The sequence below is a fragment of the Syngnathoides biaculeatus genome, chromosome 15 (genome assembly GCF_019802595.1).
Source record: "Syngnathoides biaculeatus isolate LvHL_M chromosome 15, ASM1980259v1, whole genome shotgun sequence".
In the NCBI taxonomy this organism is placed as follows: domain Eukaryota; kingdom Metazoa; phylum Chordata; class Actinopteri; order Syngnathiformes; family Syngnathidae; genus Syngnathoides; species Syngnathoides biaculeatus.
Genome location: NC_084654.1, coordinates 11,540,629 through 11,565,938, shown reverse-complemented (window position 1 = coordinate 11,565,938; position 25,310 = coordinate 11,540,629). Strand labels below are relative to the sequence as shown.

Here is a 25,310-nt window from a genome sequence, read left to right as displayed (position 1 = left end):
TAGAGTCTGGTTGAACATTTTGACATTTGAATATGTCTGTTTCGTTTTGTGTGAGGATTTTACGGTCAACTTGAAATGGGCGCGAAGGATAAACAGCCCGAGGCAAGTACCATTTGCCTCCTATTTGTGGAACAATGTGAGCGAGAGTGATCTTGTCATTTCCTCAAAGTGATGTAATAAGATAACCTCCCATTTCATGACAGGCAAAGGTGACAACAGGTGCTAAGGAATACTTGAAAACGTGTGTATTCATAGGCCTGGAGTATATCCCCTAATAAATTTCACAATTTTTTTCCCTGTTGGATGTGTGCCAAACTCACATCATGAATATATATTTATATATTTCTTTAATCATGAAAAAAGTATTTTTATTTGTAAAGGTTTGATAAAACAAGAAAATTAAGGCATTTAATAATGTGTGTGTCTGTGTGTTTATTTTACTTTTTTAAAATGAGACATGTATTGGCTTTTTGTTGCGATGACTAAACAGAAGCTCACACGGGTTTAACCGGACATGGAGCCAGTTGGGCCGCACCCACTGAGTTCATTTAAATAACAACGTAATCATAAAAATTTTGGCGCGAGGCTGTGGGGAGCCAGCCTTTCTTCACACCCCTGAGGCCACGCCCCTCCCACTCATACGCCACGCCTTTTCCGCTATGCCGCTCGAGTGGCGGGAAATGCTCGACCAAAATACACTCACTTGAAAAAAAAATAAAAAAATAAAAACAGATGAGTTGTCGTGGCTCGATTATTCTGCAGTACCTGAACTAGTTGCCCAGGAAACATGGCCGATAGAAAAAAGGCGACTCCAGTTTTCCAGTGAATAGATGAGCTCTTACGGGGAAGAGAGAGGGATGAGCTGGTGGAGGAGAACAAAGAGGGTACACTTACCCCTGGAAGCCCCACCCCAAGCCCCACCACACCCCTCTGGAGGCCTGAAGGTACGTTTGAATGTCTTTTGGAGCCTTAAACATACCTGGAGTTTGTTATTATCCACTGGACGCAGCTTCCCTGCAAACTCAATTCTCACGGACGAGGAAAACAACACAGAAAAACTACATTAGCGAGCGACAACAAGTGAAACAACACCCTTCATTTGAATGGATTTTTCAGATTAGATGAGCTAATTATAAAACAGAGGCTGCTAAAAGACAAAACATTTGCCACAAATGTTTTTTTGTAGCCGGGAACATCAAACAATTCTTTGAAGTAAGACAATCGATGGGGAATATCTTGTTTTCCCTGGCAATACTTCCTTACTCACATTTTCCATGTCGCTGTTGTCCGTTTTTTCCGCATCATGCATCATGTAAGGTATCAATCACTCAAGATCTCGCCTGTGGTTGACGTCACCTTTCTCGACTTACGTATTTTGTACAACGTTGGCCACATCCGAGGAAGTTGAAAAAAGTAAAAAACAAAACAGATATCTCTTTTTAAATGTATTAGCACATGTGTGTATTCAGATACGTACTCTATAGATGTGCGATTGCGCCAATCCGAGGCAGAGGAGCCCCACCAAGGTCATCGCACGTCATGCACAGACCGCTAAAATTATCCACCGAGCACTCAAACGATTGAATTGTATTTGCTTATATTGCTTTTCTCCGCTGCGATTGTGCGACCAAGCCCTTCTAGATCGCTCGTGTCTGCGGGTCAAAGTCACAGAACAGCAGTTTGTCTCACTTCCTGCCTCCATTTGGCTCAACACAAAAACAGGAAACGTGCACTGCCTGTGTGTTTCCAGGCCCCTGTAATAGTCTACGTTTCAGAGCTTAGAACATGGGTTGTATAGCAGGACACATTTTTATTACATAAGCGCTGCTATGGCAGACTAACTGTGCACACGTAACAAATATTCCATATATATTCCCAACCTGATCTGCATTGCAATCATTCAAATGCATTTTGATGCTGCGTACACCGTCCCCTGTAGTCTCACAATGCAGTAATTGGTCCATAAATTGGCTTTTGATGTGTGTGGGGCAGAGGGTGGATGGGGGGGGGTCATCTGATTAGACCTTAGGTGGTTGTGGGAGGGGGCTGAGGAGGGGGTCACAAAGAACACAAGCATTAAAGTAGATACCTTGCGTGTTTGTGGGGGTGGAGGCTTTAATGGTTTAATGGTTGTGTGATGACAAAGATGAGGTCTGCAGGGGGTTGGAGTGGAATGGGGGAGGGACTGGGGGCAAATCCCCCTTACCTCCGAAGCTTGGGGGTGCAGAAAGGGCTGGGGGTTGGTGGTGACAGGACTCAATGGGCCTACATTCAAAAGATGCGGCCCAAGTCCCAACTTTAGCGGAGGCAACTTTACACCGCTGAGCATAACAATGGAACATCTGCTGCCTGACAAAGCAAAGTGGCTGCGAATTTAACTGCTTCTCGGTCCTTGGCAGCAAGCTCCAACTTATTCCACGTTTGTTAATACTTATCATCCTCCTCCAACAAAGGAACATGTATTGTTCTCCCTTATTTTAGAGAAATCGAGAAAAAAATGAAGAGCATTTGGTGCTCAAGGTTTAGGTGTAAAGGTGTTTAATGTGTGTAATATATTTTCATTGGAAATTCTCAAATATTCATGTTGTGTATGCAGTGCTGTGAAAAAGTATTTGGCCAATTCTTGATTTTAGAATTTTCATTTTTTTCCCTGGTATTTATCAAACACAGTTTGCCTGCTGAGACCTAAAAACTGGTTGCGCAACCCTTGGCAGTAATATCATAAATGAATCTTTTGTGATACTGTAACCGGTGATGTCGTTAAACTCTTCTCTCCTTTGCAGAATTGTTTTAACTCAATTATATTGGAGTGTTTTACAAGCAAGAATTGCCAATTGGATTTAAGTCCAGAGATCTGTACTTGCTGGAATGCTTAGGTCATCACCCAAAATCAGTTGGGTTTGAGGCCACGTACTGATGGCAAGAAGTTTGAATGCAAAAATTTCAGCGAGACAGCAGAAGTTATTGTTGATCACAGCAAGTCGTCCAGGTCCTGCATTGGCAAAGCAGCCCCAGACCGTCACACTGCCAACACTGACTGTTGACTTTATGTTCTTTTTAACAATTATTGTTATTTCATATCAGATGGAGATCTTTTAGCCTATTTCACTTAGTCTGACAGGTGGTATTAAAGTGGCTTCTTGATTATTTTGAGTGTTTTGCTGGTTATTGGTGTATTTATGCCTGATTATACTGTATAAAGCTTTGCAGATATTTCCCTCCCCGATCATACTGTATGTATAGTACATGTCACTTATAACAGTGCAGTATGTTAGATATTAGACAGTCTTTAAGGTAAAAAGAACCAAATGCTATTCTTCATGTTAGTGCAAATGGAGTACAGTATTGGTTTAAGTGGCTGGTAGAAAAATGTTATCAGAGTTCGAATGACGTGGCAGCCAATGGGAGCCGGCCCCCCACGAAGAGCAACACAGACGAAACAGAGCCGAGCTCACCCCCTCGCAGTAAACAACTCTTGTTACAAAGTTTGCCTAACAAATGCTTGATCTCCCCACTCCGACACCCAGTCCCCAAAACTGATTTTTAAATCAGAAATTGGAGGCTGGCCTGTGTACTCTAATAGATTGTGATGAATTATAATAGTGTTATCCAGAAGCTCATATTCATCTGAAATAACAGATGTGGAACTGAATTGTCCTGTCACAGAAAACAATAACAAAAAAACTACCAGCTACTGGTAAAGTGCCCTTGAGCAAGACAACACCACCCCCTATTTCAAGAGGTGTGCTGTGTCACTCTGTTGTTATTATTTCCATTGCATTTACAATATATATAATTTAAAAAAAAAACATCCACCCATTCTCCATTGTATACAGCACAGGTGTCAAACTCAAGGGCCCACCACATCACTATATGAGGCCCACAAAAGCTAATCATCTGCGTTGATAATGTGAAAAACAAGATATGGCAACCGTATTTTGTTTACCAATCCTTTTACGACAAATTGAACAGTACATAAATCGTTTTTTTAGCCCTGATTTCAAAACCAGCTATCGATCTCTTTGTATTTGTAACAATATGAGACGATTATGTTTACATTTATGTGGTTTCACAGTCATTATGGGCCTCTGAGGGAAAGCATAATTCCGTGTGATTTTGACACCAATGCTATACAGCATATCCTCATCAGGGTCATGGGTGAACTGAAGCCTATCTCAGTTGACTTAGGGCAAGAGGCGTGGTACACCGAGGACGTAATGCAGTCCAGCATAAGCACCCGTTGACACTTGCATTCACGCCCGTGGGCATTTTAGAATTTTCATATAACCTCATCTGGATGTTTTGGGAATGTTGGAGAAAGCCCAGAGATAAACAATCCAAACACACGAAGGCCAGAACGGAGTTTTGAACTAAGAACCTCAGAATCGTGGGGCAGATGTGCCAACCACTTGCTACTGTGCTGCTATATTCTATTTAATCCAGTAACCTTTTAAAAACAAAACAATATTGTACACTGCTGCCACAGAATCTAATCTATTATTAGTTTTGTGTCAGGCAACTTTCTGCTCAATAACTGTCAGTCTGTCATTGTTGTCCTCCACAACCCAATGAAATGACTTCTTCCCAGAGTTACTGTAACCGATTGTGTCATAAAAATAAATACTGCCTGCCGAGACCGGGATGCACTGAAGTTAGGAGGAAGTGTACTGCAGCTGTTTCGAATTCTTTGGCAACCTTTATAATCGCTTTTGACCAGTTTATCATCATCTCCAGCAAATCACGATCACGTCAAGTGTCAAATCACATTTCAGTGTAATTACTTAATGAGCTGCAAATTACACCTAGCCACAGCCGCATTTAAATGCATTGCAAAGGAAATCATCAGAGATGATCGTGTGATGAAGTTCACAAGCACTTGATGTATGTTTCGGGAGCAGTATACAGTATATTCAATTCTGTTATATAACATTGTTAAATATGAGCAAATGAAAACAGAGGTTTTCTTAAGGGCTGCAATCTTTATACATTAAACACATCCAAGAGATCCCCATGTCGAAGTACTTTGGCAAACAAGTGTGGAGTTTGCATGTTCTCCCCGTGGCTGCGTGGATTTTCTCCGAGTCCTGTAATTGGTTGTTTGTTTCTCTGTGCCCTGTGATTGACTGGCAATCAGTTCAAGGTGTACCCCAGGTCCTGCCCACCCCTGCGCTAGGACAAGTAGTTGATGCCCAAAAGTATATCCATCCAACCATTTTCTTTGCCGCTTATCCTCACAAGGGTCGCGGGGAAGTCCTGGAGCTTATCCCAGCTGTCAACGGGCAGGGGGCGGAGTACACCCTGAACTGGTTGCCAGCCAATTGACCCCTCCGTACAGGGCACTTAACCACGCCTCCTGAAGTTACGTCACCCCACGTGTGCTAACCTCAGACAAACAATTAGCAAAAATGGCAGCGCAGGAAGAAAAGACTAGAGCGAAACTGTCCGATTTACCAGCTGATTTTTCACTCGCATTCTTAGGTAACAGTGAAATATCGTTGAAAAGCAGACAGCAGGGCTTCAAGTATTTCAGGGAGGGGTATTTCAATGGTATTTACATGCATACCGACGGAGAAACCATTGATATTAGCGCGAGATCTTTCCGGAGTCAGAGGAAGACCGAGAAGCTACATAAAATAATATATTATAACCCAAAGACGAATTCGTCATTGACAGTTTCCTATTTTCCTGTTACCTATCACACTTGTGTGCAGAATCTGTATGTGTATCTGTATAGCCGTTTGTGAACCGCCGTATGAAGGAAAAGAAGGCGAGGCTTGATTTACGAGTAGTTTCTCTCGTTTTCTTTGTGTAACGTCACGCGCTCCCCTCAATAATTATTCTTGAATTAGTGCCGAACCTACGTAAGTCCCGACTGAGTACGACAATCACTACTTTAGTGTCCTCAAACATCCTTTCTTTAGTCTTGGTGTCTCGGTGCACGTCGAAGGCTTTTAGGAGTGCTAGTCCGGTTTAGCTTAGCTCACCGCCGAACAGAGACACGTTTGTGCAGTCAGATCATTGCAAAATATCGCTCAACACAGATCAAGTGTGACAATCATTCACACGTAGCTATGTTATGCAAGCGAAGAACTGCTAATTCATTTATATGAGACATGTATTGAAAATTATATATAGGGCATACCTCTGTGCAAACAAATAAAGTCCGGTTTAGCTTAGCTTGGGAGCGCCGACCAGAGACACGTTTGTGCAGTCAGATCATTGCAAAATATCGCTCAACACAGATCAAGTGTGACAATCATTCACACGTAGCTATGTTATGCAAGCAAAGAACTGCTAATTCATTTATATGAGACATGTATTGAAAATCAAATATAGGACTTACCTTCGTGCAAACATATCTGTTCCGGTTGATGGATTCAGTTGATCATGCTGTCTTCCACAAAGTTTGAGCCATTTAAGACATTTTTCGTTATCGGTCTTCTGTTCCGGTTGATTTTAGATGGATTCAGTTGATGATACAGTCTTCCACAAAGTTTGATCCATCGAAGACATTTTTCGTACTGGGTCTTCGGTTTTGGAAAGTGTATGAATTGAACGCCACCACCTAGCCTTTCAGGATACCTGTCGTCACTATTATGAAGTCCGTGACTACACCTCTTAACCATATCTATTGTTAAAGAACCCAAATACGCGATAAAACACTAAAAAAAAAAAGCTATACTGGACCATGCAACGTTGTCTGATGGAACGGCGAGTCCCAAAAAGGGCCGTGATTTATGCAGATCTCTGGCCTCGGATTGGTCAGCGACGCGGATGACGCAATTTCTACGGAGGGGTCAATTGCAGGGCACATGGAGTCAAGCAACAGTCACACTCACAATCACACCTAGGGGCAATTTATAGTGTACAATTAATGTTGCATGTTTTTGGGATGCGGGAGGAAGGCATAGGGAGAACATGCAAACTCCACACAGGTGGGGCCAGGATTGAGCCTGGAACTTTAAAACTGTGAGGCCAATGCTTTCCATCTGAGCCACATACCGCCACTTTAGCCCACCACTGAACATTTGCGTTTTGAACTATGAATACTAATAATGCACACTTTATAACTTCTGCTATTCACATTTCTTCAGGTACATTTTTAGGTTCATTTTTCCTTTAATCTTTTTGTTTTAAACGATGTTTATATTTTTAGCCTTATATCGATCCACTTTCCGTAGCACATATTCTCACTAGGGTCGCGGCTTTATATCTCTCGACGAGCGATTATTTTATGATAGTGTGGGCAATTTACCTTTGAAGCACTTTTAAAGTCCAATTTTAAGCGATCTGCGCAATTCACTGATAAATCTTATTTGACAAGTTTTACAATGACACTGCAGGTTGTAATTCTGTTTTATTTTAACTTTTATCTTATCTATTGGCCTGGTTTGTATCCTGCAACAGTTTTTTTTTAAAAAATCATTCTTGCAGTTCTACTTTATAAAGAAAAATGCCACCTTAGTTCCACTGAAATCATTCCAAATAGAATTTCACACCATTTAGGGAAACAAATCTTAATCTTCCAATTTGAAGGTGCTCAATAACTATACTTCTAATGTAGCAATAAAAATGTCATATACTACGACATATCACTTTTGGGTGGGTTTGTATACCTGGTTAAAATACAGTTTGGAGTGTTACTTGGGGTTACGTAGCCATGCCATGTCAGTGCATCAGACCTATCAATTTGCCTGTCTAATCTGGACATAATCCTAATCCCGTTAGTGTAAACACTACTGCCATCTGTGCCTGCAAACACCAAGGTGTTCATTATAATGAACCTATCAAAAGGCCCTCAAGGCTTCACACTGTGCGAGTGATCAACGACTCGGGTTAAATGCGCACAAACTGCTTGTGACACAATCACGGTGAAGGTGAAGAGGTTCTGCCGGTAAACCAGTTACAAAACGGATGGGCAAGTCATTACAAAATCACATAATCATAAATACAGTGGTACCTTCATGGAGTAGTTTCATTCATTCCGTGACCCATCTTGTAAGTCACTTTACTGGTATAGTCATAACAACAGCAACAGTAGCTTTGTATGTGGGACATTAACGCGCTAGTAACTGACGTCTTGGACCAGTTTGTCTTGTTCGTCTGCATGTGAGCATTTTGGTGTTAGTTTTGGTTGAACCGATTACTTGACTAATCAACTACTCGGAGGCCTACGCGCGACATAAGTGCATAAACAAAGGCCCCCGGGACCTCCCGGCCGGCAGCCGCAGAAAGTTCTTTGGACGGGAATGACGCAGATTCTGACGAGAGAGCTTCCAGCAGCGGGCCGCAAGCCGAGCTTCGATGTCCGGGGAGGCCTTTAGGCGAGCTTTGGTGGCGCCGGAGGCCTATAGCCGAGCTTTAGTGGGGGCGGAGGCCTTTAGCCTAGCTTTGGCGTCCGGGGCTAACGGCCTCCGCAGCTGCCCACTTCGTTAACCCCAGACGCCGAAGCTAGGCTAAAGCCCTCCGGCGCCACCAAAACTCGCCTAAAGGCCTCCCCAGACATCGAAGCTCGGCTTGCGGCCCGCCACCGGAGCTCGTGGCCCGCTTGGTGGTGGCGGAAGCCTTTAGCCTTGCTTCGGCATCCCGGACTAACAGCCTCCGCCACCTGGAACCTCGGCTCGGGGCCCTGCCGGAGCTCACTCGTCAGACTCGCGTCATTCCTGTCCGAAGAACCATCCATGGCTGTCAGCCTGCAGCTCCCGGGGGCCTTTGTTTACGCACTTATGTTGCGCGTAGTAGTCAGACTCTGCGTCATTCCACCTGAAGAACCATTCGAATATTCAACATTAATTACAACCAGAGGTTCAAATCTGTATGGAAGTATTCCTCCGTCTTCCCGAACAAACTATACTGCTATGTCTTCATCAGATGAGGATAAATCCGAGAAATCAGCACTGGGGATAATGGTGTCCCATGTAATCCACCGTTTGGAACGGCACGGTACACGTCACATGTGCCCACGTCGATCATGTCACTCTGGAAAATGGCAGTGCCCCTGAAAATCTGTAATTGTCAATAAAAATCTTCTCAAAACACTATGAAATGAGAGAGGATCTAACATCACATTTTCAAAACAGGGTACAAATACATGACCTATTGGATACATTGTTAACGCAAACCACTGGATTTCCCCTTGAACAACCCGTCAGCTCACTTAAAGCAACAGGTGAGGAGGGTTTGGGGTTTGTGCAGCAAGCTAGCAGTAGCATGTACAAATCTGAGACTGGTAAGATGACCACTAACTGTCCCTTGGAAAGTCTTCCATTCATCATCTCTTTCTGAGTCGCTTATCCTCACACGGGTCACGGGAGTGCTGGAGGCTATCCCATCTGATCTTAAATAATATTTACAATGAAAAGTGAGAACTTTCAACTTCGTTGTAGTTTGGACTGTGACCTGGTTTAATGCGCTGCAAAGCTGAGATCCCGTATGTGCTTCTTGCCACTTTTAATTTTTAGTCACATCACCATTCCTCCCGGCTCTAGATAGCACCTTCTTGATTGATTTTGAAGCAATATTAAACGTATCACCTGGTCATTTAGGTTCCTTTTTTTCACGCAGACGTGCTTGCACGGTCGCCATTGTTGTTGCTTTAATTTTTGTTACGGAAAGGAAAGTAAAAAGGTAACCTAAAATGAGCAAAAAGTGCTGGGGAAACTCCACCCTGCGGCACCCTCTCCAATACATGCCTTAGCGACACCGCTGACTTGGAGAAGAACTGCAGTACATTTTCAAAATGGCACAACCAAGGAGGATACCCATGTATCGGTATGCGTGTAGCCCCCTTAACACGCAATTGCAGTACATGTCTGACATTTTCACAGGCAAGCCTTTTCGGCACGTAAACGTTAGCGCTTTTGTTTGTCAAATATTTCTCTTTTCAGGCTTCAAAACACCATTGTCCACCATTTAACCTGATGGCTGAAAAGTCATGCACAAGACCGAGTTACTGATTTCAGTCCGTAAATGAACAGAATTTTTACTGAAATGCCTTTTTTTAAACAGCTACCTCGCTGCAAGTGATTCAGATGCACAACTAATGGATTCTACGGCAATCCATTTGAGCAGTTTTTCCATTTCTTGATATGCAGCTCAAGGTTCATACCATCTTTGTACTTTGTACTCTTTGCAGTTGGACAATTCCGTGCATTGGTAGGGTATCAAGTAAATGCTCAAAAAATTTTTCAGGAAGCTACTTGAGCATGTATTCAAGATCCAACTTTTGCTGAATTATGGATGATTACTAGTGCACTGGGAATAAATAGTCGAGCATCTTGGCAGGACCCATGTACTCGTAAGCTCTTTGTCCTCACTTGTCGTGCGATGTTGACTACTGCGTCTGTTATTTCTTTAGATAAAGCTGTGCCCTAGTGTGCTACTTGTACTAATACTGACCTAAAATTCTACTAGTTAACTTCTCGCACTATAATCCCAATTGCTTGAGAATTCTCAAGGTTGAATGAGTTTTTATGCCCATCACTAGTCAAACTAACCCTACCATTTGATTTTACTTCATGTCATGTTGGGAACTGACTAAGCAAAGTGGGACCCACCCAGAATCCGTCCAAGAGGTGTTAAAACAGGAACTTGTGAGGCTGAGTGTGTTTATTTGGTCTTGAGAGCAGCAGAGTCGCTTTGATGAAGTGAATGCCTCCGCCGCAAGCCAAACATCAGTTCAACACATGCCGCATGTTACAACTGAATCATCAATGTTACGTAAAGGTGACCTTTGGATGGGGAGGCCGAGGGATGACAACCCCAGATCCGCAAATACACACACGCACATACCTGGGGAGCAACAAAGTGTGGTTGTCAGATAGGAAGTCCATAAAATAGATGTCAACAGGGAGAGGATAGGAGAGGCAGGCAGGCTAGGAAAAACAGTCAAACGGGGGATAAAGATTATGCATGCGTGTGAGTAGTAGTTGCCGGTTCTGTTCCAGTGACACAATCCTGCTGGAATGTGGGTCAGTAGGCAGAAAGAGAGAGCGCACGACTAGAGAAAGTGCCTTTAAACCTGTGTGCGCCTCCCCCCTTCCCCCCACAAGTCCGCGAGCATCTCTTCGCACTCGTCTTTCCAACATCTTTCTTCACCGTCAGCCTCAAGAAAATCGACAAAAGGGAAGGATGTGTGAGTGTAAAACTGTTGAGCAAGTTTTAGGACAAGGCGGTTTCTTCCCACACCCGACAAGCAACCGCCGCAAATCTCATTGCATTGCAATGAGTGGTTAGCACAATCTGGCTATTTAAACACAGTGAGCTTGAAGTTACCGCCAGATAAGGCCATTTATCTTCCACCTTTATTGTGCGCCCTACATTTGCAAAATGGAGGTCAGTGATAACGAAGAATGCCACAGGAATGACACCACAAAGTGTGTTTGTGGTCGTTCTTCGCACCGCCTCATTCACTAAACGCACAGGTAGAAGACGTCAGTCAACAATGGGAGAAATATTGCTCAACAAACGTGTATTTTTTTTTTTTTTTTCAACTACAGAGCTAAGAGACTGAGCGCAAGCTTGCGGATGTTGCAAAACTTTATCCTCCCTCTTTTCAAGAACAAAGATGCACTTTATCTCATTGCTCAATTCAAAAGCCTCCAATGGTGAAGTTGATGTTATCAGCACACATGAACACGCGCCGTGCCCGTAGGATTCCTGCAAATGGGAATACACATCAATTCATTTTTTAAACGGATTTTACTGTACCACCCTTCACAAACAATACGCACCACATAGGCCTACAGTTGTACATAGACGGTTCAATGACTTATAGCATTCACATGGCCTGTGTTTCAATGACAAGTTCTCTTTATGCATTTTTTGCTCAAGAACATGAAATCAGCAGTCATTTCCAATAATATCAATCTGTTTTGGAGCAGTCGGTAAATAAGTATTTGCCCAAGCAACGCCCCTTCTACATCACCAAAATCAATACGCCGCCACATCTTGGTGTGACGTTGTTGACAGAACTGGAGAGCATTTTGGCGCAAAGCCGATGCGGACAACAGATCGTACGACACTGCTGTCGCTGGGAATCTGTTACAACATCGCTCGGAATTATTCTTTTATTTTTTGCCGTTCAGGACACGCCCGTCATTTGACCTGCATGTCGATTGTTCAGCCCCCAACCGAGCCAGCCAGGAAACCAGCAGGTGCCAAACCCATAGGCTCCACCACTCCCATGACCCTTGTGAGGGTAAGCGGCTCAGATAATGGATGGATGGAAGGTACCAAACCCGATGCCTAGTAAAAGTTATGCTCCGAATCAGGCAATGCAATTCAATTAAAACACAAGTGTACAAATACTTTTACATTTAGGATTTGAGTCCACGCAAGTTGACTCACAAGTGGACTACTTAAGTCCATTCCCTAACTGTAGTCCTCGGGAAGTGAGGGCTACCCTGCCAAGTCCGGAGGATACTTTCAGCACTTTCTGTGGACTCACAATCCTTCAGGGAGTCGTACACGTTATCCAAGCTGATATTTAATGCTATCACACAAAGAATGTCTGAAATAGCTAAGGTCAAAGGCCAAATCCAGGCAACCACTTTGTCTATGATTGCACATAGATATCAAGAAAGGGCACGTTGCCAAAGAGATGAGATTGTGCGGGTGTGTTACATGAAGAGGAAGTACAAAGCAAGAAAATGCTTTGCGCCACACAGCCAAATCGTCCGTCCTCCTGAGTCCCACCCTGATCGCACACAAATCGTTGTGTATTCTGAAAAGTACATCAGATCATGCGCTTTCACATAGCGTAAGGAAGGCAAGAATGCAGGTATTTAAAAATAAAAAGCTTTGTGTTCTTAATTGAGTCCTCGCGGCTCCCAGATCTCGAAGGTTAGGTTCGAAACGTGTATGTGTAAGTGATCTTCTGTGTGGGTGTGACTCAAAATCAAGAGTTGAAATTCGGGTCTGGCAAGTTTGTGGAGTTGAACCAGCAGAGCAGAGCAGAGCGGAACAGAGCGTCGCCCAGGACAAAGAAATCCATTGGTACTGGTTCAGGAAAGTCTGTTTTTTTGACACACAAGACTCCATCAAGGTTTTGGGTTGATGTTTGTGAATATGCTGCGCAATTAACCGATCGGCAATCTATTAACCTTTTAGTGCTCACTGAGACTTACAATATTTTACAATTTATCTGAAGTGCAATTGGGGCCACGGACTGTGACTCTCTTGGGGAGAGGTCTTTGGATCTGGACTGAATCGTTAAGCTTAGGATCAATAGCATGTTTCACCACATAAATGTAAACAAGAGGATGTAAAAGTTGTTGACACCTGTCGCACGTCTGATATGCGTCTAGATTTTCCTTTCACTTCCTGGTGTAGTAAAAGTTCAAACCGTCCAGCCACTAGTGACAAAGACAAATGATGGTCACATTTTTAGCGGCACTGTCGAATCTCTTCATTAAGTCGAGATTCTTTCAAATGTTGAAGGCTTTGCAAGAGCAACTAACTAATACATTGAACAGCAGAAACTTGTTTTTTGGGAAATGTGTTGTGAAACATTATATTCCCGGACAAATGTCGCAATCACAAAAGTATGTTTCGAACTAAACATGGAGGGGAAGTCACAACTTCGTGGAATGCAAAAAGAAGTTAACCACCCAGTGTTATTAGATTGTTAACTTTAGAAGCATGTCAAAGGTGGAACAGAAAAGTGTCTTGGATCACGCACGCGCATTCCTAATTGTCAAACAAGAGCAAAAAGACGTTTGCCTCTGCAAACGAACAAAACATTAACTGGATTTTAACGGTAAGTTGCAATGTGTCTGATCATGCTGGACGCTTTGAAAGTGAATCAGCTTCATCTGGATTTAGACTCCAGGTCCGCTCCGTTTCTAATTGTACTGACATACGACGTTCTGAGGTTACTAGCGATACTCACTGAACTTGTTTGGACAGCAGCTTTATAAATGTGCCTGCACAAGAAAGTAATGCTCAATTACCACCGTATTTTATTTCCAAATTTTTTCATTTTTTGTTTGCGTTCAATTGTTGTTTTCCCTATTATTGCCATACAAATATTTTCTCTAATATAATATTCATATAGTTCCAATGTACAGTGAAGGAAAATATTTGAACATCCTGCTATATTGCAAGTTCCCCCACTTGGAAATCATGGAGGGGTCGGAAATTTTCATCATAGGTGCATGCGCACTGTGAGAGCCAGTCTCCAGACCCAAACCCAATAGAAAATCTTTGGAGGGGGCTGTGAAACTCTGTGTTTCTCAGAAATCCCGGGATATTGGTTGCGTGGTCAGTGCCTTGTTCAAGGGCACCTCGTCAGTACAACTGATTGCCACTTACATTTGACCGCGGCGGGTTCCAAAGGCCTTTGTTTGATTTGGCTTCTCGAGTTTCCGTGTTCCTCAATGAACCGAGCAATGTGGTTGTAATTTTTGAAACTGCTCCTCTGTTTTATACATTATTTGAGAAATGTGCAAAAAGCACATGAACATAACATTCTAACAAATATTCAACTTCTAGGTAAGGGGTCTCGTCACTGTTTTGCTCCTCTTATAGGAAGCGTGTACAATTTACTGCAGTTACTTCCTGTAAGATTCCTTGTTCGTTTGGTGACCGCGTTGACCTCGCAGACGAGTCACAGCAAGTCCGGCTGTGGAATTCTAAGTCAGTTGCACATGAAAGCTCAATTTTGTTCAGGTACAGCCTGATGGACGAGCCCGGCACGCCCTGCAATCGGATGTCTCATCTTCATTCCTCTCCTTTCCAGTGCATGTCTCCATCTTTCTAATTGTTCCTCTGCCTGCTCCCTGCTTTCACTGCAGATCACAATATCATCTGCGAACATTATGGTCCAAGGAGATTCCAGTCTAAGCTCATTTGTCAGCCTATCCATTACCACTGCAAACAGGAAGGGGCTCATAGGTGATCCCTGATGCAGTCCTACCTCCACCTTAAATTCTTCTGAGACACCTACACCACATATCACCGCTGTTCTGCTGTCCTCATAGATGTCCTGTACTATTCTAACATATTTCTCCACCACAACCAGACTTGCGCTTACAGTACCACAGTTCCTCTCTTGGTACTCTATCATTTGCTTTCTCTAGGTCTACAAAGACACAATATAGCGCCTTCTGACCTCCTCTGTACTTTTCTACGAGCATCCTCGAGGCAAATAATGCATCTGTGGTACTCTTTCTAGGCATGAAACTACTCCTACATACTACTACATACTGTTGCTCGCAGATCCTTACAATCAATGATATCTCATCATTCTTTAATTTGCGAGGCTTGTGCTAACTTGTTGACAAACAAGGGCCATTTTTTTCCGGATGAGTATATTTCACAGTAGTTTCACCAAAGCTCCTGATGCCTAAGGGAAGTCTGAGGCTGCGGGATGGGCCTGCTACGAGTTGCACGAAAGCACATGCCAAATGATTGCCAACTCATTGGTCTAGCCTTTTGGCTCATATTGGTTGTTTTTCCTCAAGTGCAGTGGTTTCTTAACAATCATATTAGCGATACAAGTTTGAGCAACAGAAGGCTGAGTTTTTCTCAGATCATTTTACAAATGGTCAAACTGATATTTTTGTCAAATACAGTATGGCAAAGATTTTTAGATAAATTAAATCCCTTCCCTAAAAAGCTTTTTGGAGGATGAAAGTCGAGATCCATATTTGAGACTGACTTGAGGCTGTTCTACACATCCCAAAAGTGCATTTAATGTGTGTGTGTGTGGGGGGGGGGGTGAGAGTGTAATCTACATGAAAGCACATCAGGCACCCCCACCTCCAGCAACAACCGCGGAGACGAAGATCCACAACAGCATTGCATGTGCAAATACTTATCAAGGGCAAGTCTCAAGGACAAGCTGGCTAGCCTTGTACATGCAGTATTAGGCAGCTTGCCAATACAGTACTATATACTGTAACAATTTGATTTAACAAAACATAGTGAAAAGTGACTCAGAAGGCAGGATATTGAACAGTTGGCTTGATTTCTCTTGCATCTTCTCCACAAACTAAAACATGTTGCTGTTGATAGAGTTAAAAATGTGTACTTTGCATTTAGATAGAGAGAAAAAGCCTGCCAGTGTGTTTTCACTTGGACAAAGACAAACTTGCCTCACGTTTGGTTGCAAATCTGGTAACAAAATTTAATGTTGCTGTTGAATGAGCATGCTTTAGAATCAACCAAAATCAGGAGATGCATTGCGATCACAAAGTGACATGTGAGTGTAAAGTACAGCAGTGCTACTTAAACGCTTTTTTTGTTTTTTTTTTTGTTCTTTTACTCCACATTTTCTTAACAAAATAGAGGCTCCTGAAAGCCTGGTGGGAAATCATACAGAAAAGTAAAGCTCGGTTTTGTTATGTTCCTCCATCGGGAGCAATAAGCTATTATTTACAGAGAAATACAAATACAGGACAAAAACAAACAAACCAGCTCACACACTCGCACCGTCCACAGCACTCGATTCTTAATGTGCAACGATGGTATTTAGTCATCTTGAGCTTGATTCCGCACATATCATATACAGTGCCGTGAAAAGGTATTTGCCCCTCTCCTAATTTTTTGCACATCACACACAAAGCTTTCAAATCATCAAATTAATTTCAACATCACTCAGCAATAACACAAGGAAATATAAAATGCAGTTTTCCAATGACGATTCAAATTGTTAAGGCACACAAAAAATCCAAACCTTTCCAACTGTCTGTGATAAAGAAATACGCCTCCCCTCGTTAAATCAAAAAGTCAATGTGACTAACCACCAATTTGGGAAAGGTGAGTCTGGAAAAGGTTATCAAGCTATTTCCAAGGCTTTGGGGCTCCAGCAAACCACTGTCAGACTCATTATTCACAAATGGAGAAAACTGGGGACTATGGCAAACCTTCCCAGGAATGGATGGCCAACTAAAATTAGTCCGAGATTGCGCCGATGATCCATAAAGGTAGTCACAAAAGAACCTCGAACAACATCTTAAGACCTGCAGGCCTTCCTGGAGTCAGTTAAGGTCAGTGTTTGTCACCCTACCATACGAAAGCCACTGGCCAAAAATGGCATCCATGTGAGAGTCCACAGGCAAAAACCTCTGCTGCCAGCACAGAATACAAAGGCTCGTCTCACATTTCACCCAAAAACATCTTAATCATGCTCAAGAGTCTTGAAACTAACCCTAACCCTACGGTCTTAGGCTGCTTTGTCACCTCAGGACCAGGGCAACTTGCTGAACAATGAATTCTACTGTGTACCAGACAATCCTGAAGGAAAACGTCTGCCCATCAGTTTGTCTCCTGAAACTCAAGCGCTCTTGGATCACGCAGCAGGACAACAATCCGAAACGCATCAACTAGTCTGAAAGTCAACTTCTGGATTCAAATTCAATTGAGATGCTGTGGTGTGACCTCAAAAGGGCATTTTGTGCTAGAAGACCTTCCAATTGGGCGGAGTTGAAAATTCTGCCAAGCAGAGTGGGACAAAATTCTTGCAGAGCAATGTGAAAGACATCACCAAGTATCGCAAACAGTTGATTTCGGATATTGCTTCCAAGGGTGGCACAAGCTGCTATTCGATTCAGTGAGACATTACTTTTTCACAGCTGGTTAGAAAGGATTGGATTTTTTTTTTTCACGGCACTGTATTGTCACACAAGGTAACACACATTGGAGTTCCTCAGCTCCCATCACAGCACACCAGAAAACATCTCCTGTCACATCTACAAACATCTCTTGTGTTACACTCACTAGATAACTGTGCAAAACAGGAAAGAAACCTCCACACACTGAGATCAGACAACCCAACCGTCGGTGACAGGTTTAGGTTTACAATTTTGCTACAAACTGATGAAAGTTTTCCAGACATAACTGGAGGCTATTTACATGAGGCATGATGTCTTACAAAAATTGTGGCTTTGGAAAAGTAACAAGAGTTCCTATTTGCGGGTTCAAGAACGCTTCAGCACAGATAACCTGCGCAGGAGATGCTGCTGGCGGGCTTTGAGGCGTTTCCGCTCCTGCAGCTGTTGCTTCTCCTTGGCGTGCAGCTCCGTGAGGTATTCCGTGGCGTGGGTCAGGATGGCAACCTTGGGGGTCTTGGTCGACTCCAGACCCGGGATCTGATCCCGCAGGGCCAAGAATCTGGACCTCAGGTCGTTCCTCCTCTTCCTCTCCAGGTAGTTGTGGTTCTTTCGGCGGTCCGTGTCCTCCGCATCAGAGTTCAAGGAGCTTCCCGAGGGGGAAGTTGGAGGGCTGAACGCCGGCCCCGTGCGTTTCCTATGGAGCTCCTCCTCCTCATCCTCGTTGTCGTCTTCATTGTCGCCGTCGTCATCATCAGGCTCACTGTCGGGGGAGGGGGCAGCATAGTTGTGCTGCTGGCGGTGAACCGAGGCGTGGAAGCGTTTGGGGCACGGGTCCGCACGCACCGTGAGGGTCACCGGCTTACGGACACTTGCCAGTCGGACCTGATTGTGTTTGCTCTCCACGGTGACAACATCAATTTCCTCTTCGTCATCTGTGAAAGGATAAAGAAATAAAATGTTAAAATCGGTCAGAACTCAATACAAAGCAATTGAGAAGTGGTCATGAGATTGGGCAGAAATGATCTACATTTCATTTAATAGACTTGAAAATAAAATTGATTTACTCCACAAAATGTCTCTTTGTTGAAACTATGCCAGTGACCTAAAGTGACAGGCAGAACATGTGAATGCCTTTTCACATCTGTTGGCATTTATACAATTAAATAATAGTTAAGATGAACAGGATAACAAACTCGAGATTATTATATCAGTATGGTCTATATACTTTTTTCGTTTTAATAATTACTCTAGTGTTCTGTGAGACTCTTCTCTTATAAAATCTGTGCCCTGACTCACCCAAGGTTGAGAAACACTGCATTAGCAGCAAAGCGAATTAGGTGGCAAAGGGAAGTGCATTCCACAGCCGAGCAAGCACATCACTATTTCCCCCCACGCAGCCTCGGGGCAATGGAGCAGATAAGAATTCGAGCCTTTGTCATGGCCCACAAGGAACATTCATCAGCAATTGTAATGAGGGGACCTGGTGGCAGTAGGCGTCCCCCAACTGGAGAGATCTGAAAGTTTAGTGCTTCACTGCCGAGTGGAGCCTGTAGTCGTAAAAAGCCGCAGGCAAAACCAGTTCTGATGGCGCACAACGATTTTAACGCAGACGCTACTATAAGGGGAACATTTACGTGGGAGGAAAGAAAGTGATGGTTCGGTGGGTTTCGCAGCAAAGGAAAAAAATATATGTTTACGTTTTACTACCCTCCCCCCTCCCCCGGCCCGCCTTTGCGCTGCAGTCCTGCAATGTTGTCACATTACGTACTGTTAGAGGGCAATAATTCGCTTCGGAGGTCAGAGTGCGCCCTTACCGGAGGAGTCGCTCCGCGACTCGGAGCCGGATGACGCCGCCCTCCTGCAACTGCCGGCCGGGTATGCGAGAACTGCTGCGGGGTCAACACATTCCGCCGCCGACGTGGCGATGTTAGCGCTCGCCGAGACGCAGTGCGCATTGCTCGGCCTGGTGGGGATCTGCGGGTCCGGGGGGACTCCGGGAGGCCGAAGCGGAGCCGGCTGTCTCCCGTGGACTGCCTTCTCCAGCTGCTTGCTGGCAGAGAAACTACTCCACATGCAGTCCTGGATGATGATGGAGCTGAGGTTGCGGAGGAGCCCCGGGTGCCCCTCGCACTCGTCGTCCGGAACCAGGACTCGGGACAACCAGCTCAGCTTGTCTCCCTGCATAGTCCGGATGGGCGACAAGGGAGGGGTGGGCAGGAGCTCGAACTTTTTCCAAATGCCCTCGCTTGGGGCGGTGAACTTGTAGAAATCCTCCTCGGTGTCAAAGTCGTCGAAAAAATAGTGCTGGTAACAGTCCGCCTCCATTGTTAGGCTAAGAAGTCCAACTCGAGTCCTCTGTGGGTTTTCGTCCTTTCGAACCTGAAGGGAAACAAGAGAGTTGTTACCCCGCCGGCCATCACGTTCGGTCAACATCTGATCGCCCTGGGACAAAAACACCGGCGTCCGGCGTCGGAACCGCTCCGCTCAGAACTCCAACGGGCCGGCGAACAACATGGTGGAAAGTGGACTCCGCTTGGGGGAAGTTCCGAGCAACCTCAACTTTAGGAGAACATATACTAGCACTACTCACCGACTCGGCAATGGCAAATCCACCGAACTGCTTGGCGGCTTCTTTTTCTTGGGTTTTTCTTTTAGTAATGATGTAGGAAAAAGTCAACAAGTTGCAGGCTGCGGTTCCGCCCCGCAGTGGCTTTTTCGCGCCAGTAGAGATCAGGTTATAACAGGCGCAGGGAGGGACGATCTCGCCGGGAGGGGGGCCATCGTATCTGTCTGCAGTATGCAGCCCTGAGTGGGGATCACGACATTTGCATAAGGGGCGCGGTCGGCCCGCCCCGAGACTGCGTTGCAGTTTCTCGTAGCACAAACGCACGCACAGCAACCCCCCCCCCCCCCCCACCTTCCGACGCCCACCCCAGCAGCAATAATCCACGCTGGGACCCCATCTGGTTTGATATTTGTGGTTTAAAAAACACTACGCGGTAAGAGAAGAACAACGAAGTCTGACAACAAATAAAACCCCCTAAATACACTAGAATAATTTAGAATGTAAAAAACAAAACAAAGACATAATCAGTAACGGAATTAAACTGGGGTCTTTTGAGAGGTATGAAAAATGTAAAATTGCGAAAAATCTTTTTTCTTACTCCAAACGTTCCTTTTTCTCTGTTTTATGCTTTCTCAATAGTTCGATCTTTGTTGATTACTCTTGGGAGCCACCTCGTGGTGGGATTGCCTTAAACTGATGCTTATGGGGTGGTGTGGAGGGGGTCACAAGGGTCTCCTCTTATTCTTTTTTTTTCATTAAATCCAGAATTTTTTTTTACCAGACTCAAGTACATTGTGTTGGAATATTTAATGTTGTTGACAGTCTATGTGAATCTGTGCTAATGACGTCATACTGTAATTTGTGCACAAACCTGGGAAAAGTTCTTCCAGGTTGCCAAATGCACAAACTACACTAGTAGTAATCTTGCTTTCAAATTTTGTGGCTACACTCGAAAATAAATAATAAAATGATTATATACATTAGGCATTGTATAAATTGTTTTCTCATAACTGGAGTGACTGATTTGTGTTACACTCTTGCCATAACAGCAGAATGAAATGAAATATTTTCCCAATGGACAGAGCTTATTGTGGGATTGTTTTTTTTTTTTTTTTGGGGGGGGGGTTTCTAGGCCTATTGCTGAACTGCTGTTGGCAGATACTTAAAGCAAAGGAGAAAACAGCTGAGAAACTCGTTAAACGCTATTGTACTGCTAAATACAGTACACAGAAGCGGGTCTAAACGTTTGTATAACAATGGAGGTGCAAATAATTCCCAGCAGTTGGCGGGTGCTTCATTTCCATGCTGATACTCACTCAGCATGTTGGGAGCGATGAATACAAAGCAAACACTTGAAGTTTCTAAAATATGAGACCGAGGATGCTGAGACACCAAGACCAAGGGACACTTGCTGCAGCTCTGCTGGACAGAAAGAAAAAGCAATGAGTGGAAACTCCAATCCACTGTTCCACCATCACATGAAGATATCATTAGTTACCACAAATCCTTTTTATGTTCCCCTCGGAGGGAAAAGGCCAAGGTTCACCAACGTCTCGTGACCAGACAACATGGGGTCGTGCGACCTGAAGGGGGTCTTGGGGGGCTCCACCTCGCCGCGTCTGGCATATCAATCCACTTGATGGTCACATGCTCGGCCTCCTTATTGGACCGGACAAAAAGTGTCAATCCCACATTCGAGCTGAGCCAACGACACTGATTGGTGGCACTCATCCGTTTTCGGCCTGAGGTCAAACACATGACGGTGACGCCGCTGTACACCAACTGGGTGACACGATACCAGACTGGAAGCTGCAACGAAGACGACGTAAACCTGGAACATATAATTAAAGCCCAAGTGTCATGCCTAGAAACATTCTATAATAGATTATTGTAATGAAAAATACATATAACATTATTCACTCAAATATCCGTACGAAAAAAAGAAAGATGAGCGGAGAGTGCGTCATCCATGCGCAAAGTTGCGGAAGTCTCATTCGACATTCAAGTGGTAGGCATAGTAGCTGCATCTTGTGTTCGTGAGGTCACACTGAGACTTTCGTCATTGAAAACACGCTGTGCCACCGACTGTGGGAGACGAACGCACCCCTTTTGACATGGAAGCTCTTTTTGAAGAAGAGAACATCTCGCAACCGAATGAAGTGACCGGGGCAATACTATCCCATCGTTTTGACCCATATTTAGATGTAATGCGGATCACGGCCAAACCGCATGTGGCCAAACCTCCCCGCCCGATCCACCGCTACAGCGGTCATAAAAACAATGCTGCACGCAAGCGAAAACGACGTCGCCGCAGTCAAACCGCCTCCCCATCCGATCCACCGTGGCTGCGGCATGGTGGTGGCAATGGTCATTTGGAACCCACAAAGTTCTCGTCCTTTGCACCCGTGCAATCCATTTTTCACGACGACCGGGTCTCTTGGAAACTTATGAAGGGTAAATCCATCCTCCCGAGTGTTCGAGCAATATCCAGCAATGCAACGTGGCGGCATTTTGGCTAACACGAAGGAACAACGAGCTACCTTCCAGCAGGTAAAACTAGCATAAAGAGACGAGAACACTTGAGTGTGCTACTGCCCTTAACGTCACTTCCTGCTTCTTATTGAAAACCGATCCCGCGGGAGTTACAAAAAGCCATACATGTCAAAACCATGTTTTGTGGTGAAAAAACGGATGGGTCCATTCCGGCTGGCGTTTTTTCATTAATAACATACTAAAAATCCATGTATTTCATGACAGTGGACCTTTTAACTTATGTCTTCAAATAGATGCACTATTACCTGTCACGATTATGGAAGCAAAAAGAAAACTTACAGAATGGGAATCATTGGAATGAACTGCGTTACTTGACTTTTACCAAACAAAGATGTATCTTGGGAGGATTTTTTTTGCCAATTAATAACGACTAACACAATATATAGAAACACGGTAACTTCAATTTGAGACACAGCAGCACCTCCAATTAAGGTCATGTTTTTGTTAGTAATATTATATAGTGTTTTTTTTGTGATAAAATTAGATTTCTCGTGTTCTGAAATCTAATAAGACCTGCTATCTATTCTGCTGTAGTAACATTATGATTGATGCCCAAGAGAAATGTGAGTAGAAAAGATCTCCGTCGTCCATCATTAAAAACGTATTTTTCCTCAGCGAGGTCTTCGTTGGGGTAACAATGCATAACACTAACAATAGATGACTCCTTCTGCCACCCCCCCTCCCATCTTAATTTGGGGTGGCTTTCACCTCACTTGAGCACCACTGTTAGTCACATGACGCGTGGAGTCTCTTGACGAGTATCACAGAGTCGGCAGAGAGAGAATTTGGGTAGCTCAATGTCCTCGTGTTCGCCCTCCTTTTCCCCACGACCTCTGTGACACTCACACTCACCTTTGACCTGTACATCCCATCTCAGAGCAGGTTTCAGAAGGGCTCCAGTCAAGCAGAGATGATACACACCACATGAATAATTCAGACATGTTTTACTGCTCCCCTGAGAGGTAAAAATGCCACCACTCAGAGACACCCGTGAAAGAGAAGTCTCACAAGCCTGACCAGAAATGACGTAAAATACAGCAATTTTTTACTATTATCTACCATCTTTCTGCCATGTTTGTAAATCTTACCAGAAGTCAAACTGAAAGCAGGCGAGCTGCAAGCTCAAAAACAACCATACAAATGTTGTTTTTGTTTTTTTTTTCCCCCACATGGGGCCATACAACCTTTTGGGTTTCTTACTTCCAGTGAAAGAGTGATTTTTTTTCCTGCAGTTTGCAGTGGCACGCCTTTTTGTGGCAAAGAAGTAAATTTACACCTTCAGGCTGCGAGAAAGATGCAAGGGGTTAAAAATGTCTGTCAACTTTCTAAATTTTAAATAATAAACTATAGGAATATGCATATGTTCTATAAGGTGTTTTGTGTATACATGTAGATTATATAATGCATGTGTATACATACTATTTAATTATTTATGTATTAAAGATGTATTATTTTACGAGCTGAAATAATTCATTCTCGCTTATTATTTATTTATCCATCCATTTTCTACCGCTTTTCTGGGTCGGCTCATTGGGGAAGTAGTTTCAGCAGGGATAACCAAACTTCCCCTTCCCCAGCCACTTCTTCCAGCTCTCCCGCACAGATTTAATCTTATTGATATAAATGAAGTTGAGTTGAGTTTCATTCAGAATTGAGGGGTGTTGTCTTTTATTAAGGTGGTTTTTGGACACAGCTTTCCCCATTCTTGAGACTTTAGAGAAAAAAAAAAGAATGTTGAGCGCTATGAAAAGTACAATTTCTCAATATTTTATTTGGTGCCGTTTTAAACTGATGCTTTGGTCCAATTCTTTCACGTAAAAAGTCTGCATTTAAACTCGGGCTTTCTGCAGATGTCAGAACTATTTATGAGGTAGCTTCAGTAAAAGGCAAGTTCGACAAAAAAAAAAAAATGGTCAATATTTTTGTCTTTTTAAAGACTCTATAGTTGTTTTATATAATCATATCATGTCCTGGAGCATAATGTGTCCTTTCAGTGAAAAGGTTTAAATGTGGAAAAAAAATAACTTGGCCCGTACGGGGATCGAACCCGCGACCTTGGCGTTATTAGCACCACGCTCTAACCAACTGAGCTAACCGGCCATGTACGCATTACCTGCATATGACTGTGATCATGCGTATAGAAACTTCCGACTCAGAGAGTGCATCGTGCGTTATACCAACCTTAACCGTGTGGAGACAGGTTGCTTACAATGGATACTGCCGCACTGACCGTTACTGACGCCCACAGTTCGAAATTCTCGCTCCATTTGTGTTCCTCCAAGGCATATGGGCCGATATTGTCGATCAAAGCACACTTCTCGTCGTAACGGTTTCACGAAACAACATCTAATGAGCCCCGATAACTTTCCAGTCTTTTTATCCATCATGCGTCACTTTTAACAGTCGTACGAGCATTTGTGTAACTCCGGTCTGCATGCAAAAGCGATAATGAACCCATCCAACACAGCGGCGCGCCTGGACGAGGTCACGTAATCCATTCCAATAAAATTCAATAATATTATGTTTCAAAATGTACGGTTGTCCAAGGACTTCAACTTTCACGTGAAATAGTACCCAAAGCAATGTTTTGCCCTGACCGGGAGATGACCGCGTGAAAGGCGCGGGTCAAATGAAAA

The 25,310-nt window shown here is 43.8% G+C and overlaps 1 protein-coding gene, 1 long non-coding RNA gene and 1 other non-coding gene across 6 annotated transcripts; 1 reads left to right on the top strand and 2 right to left on the bottom strand.

Annotated features, from left to right (window-relative positions):
• The first annotated feature begins 859 nt into the window (after nucleotides 1-859).
• On the top strand, nucleotides 860-18,276 carry LOC133512963 (uncharacterized). The gene is made up of 3 exons (XR_009798354.1): nucleotides 860-944; nucleotides 17,927-18,029; nucleotides 18,150-18,276. It is a non-coding gene; the product is annotated as an uncharacterized LOC133512963 (long non-coding RNA).
• Nucleotides 16,104-25,294, bottom strand: LOC133512955 (protein L-Myc-1b-like). Of its 4 annotated transcripts, XM_061843066.1 has the most exons (7): nucleotides 24,856-25,294; nucleotides 23,527-23,629; nucleotides 21,620-21,952; nucleotides 21,438-21,540; nucleotides 20,146-20,360; nucleotides 19,370-19,934; nucleotides 16,104-18,487 (listed from the first exon to the last, which is right to left on the bottom strand). In XM_061843066.1, exons 4-7 carry the CDS (start codon nucleotides 21,442-21,444, stop codon nucleotides 17,922-17,924), a joined length of 1,353 nt encoding a protein of 450 aa, XP_061699050.1. In that variant the 5' UTR covers nucleotides 21,445-21,540; nucleotides 21,620-21,952; nucleotides 23,527-23,629; nucleotides 24,856-25,294; the 3' UTR covers nucleotides 16,104-17,921. The 4 variants fall into 4 exon arrangements, with proteins under 4 accessions (XP_061699050.1, XP_061699049.1, XP_061699048.1 ...); XM_061843065.1 differs by lacking the exon at nucleotides 23,527-23,629 and having other exon boundaries at nucleotides 21,438-21,543; XM_061843064.1 differs by lacking the exon at nucleotides 23,527-23,629.
• On the bottom strand, nucleotides 24,701-24,774 carry trnai-aau (transfer RNA isoleucine (anticodon AAU)). The gene has a single exon. It is a non-coding gene; the product is annotated as a tRNA-Ile (tRNA).
• Nucleotides 25,295-25,310: the final 16 nt, after the last annotated feature.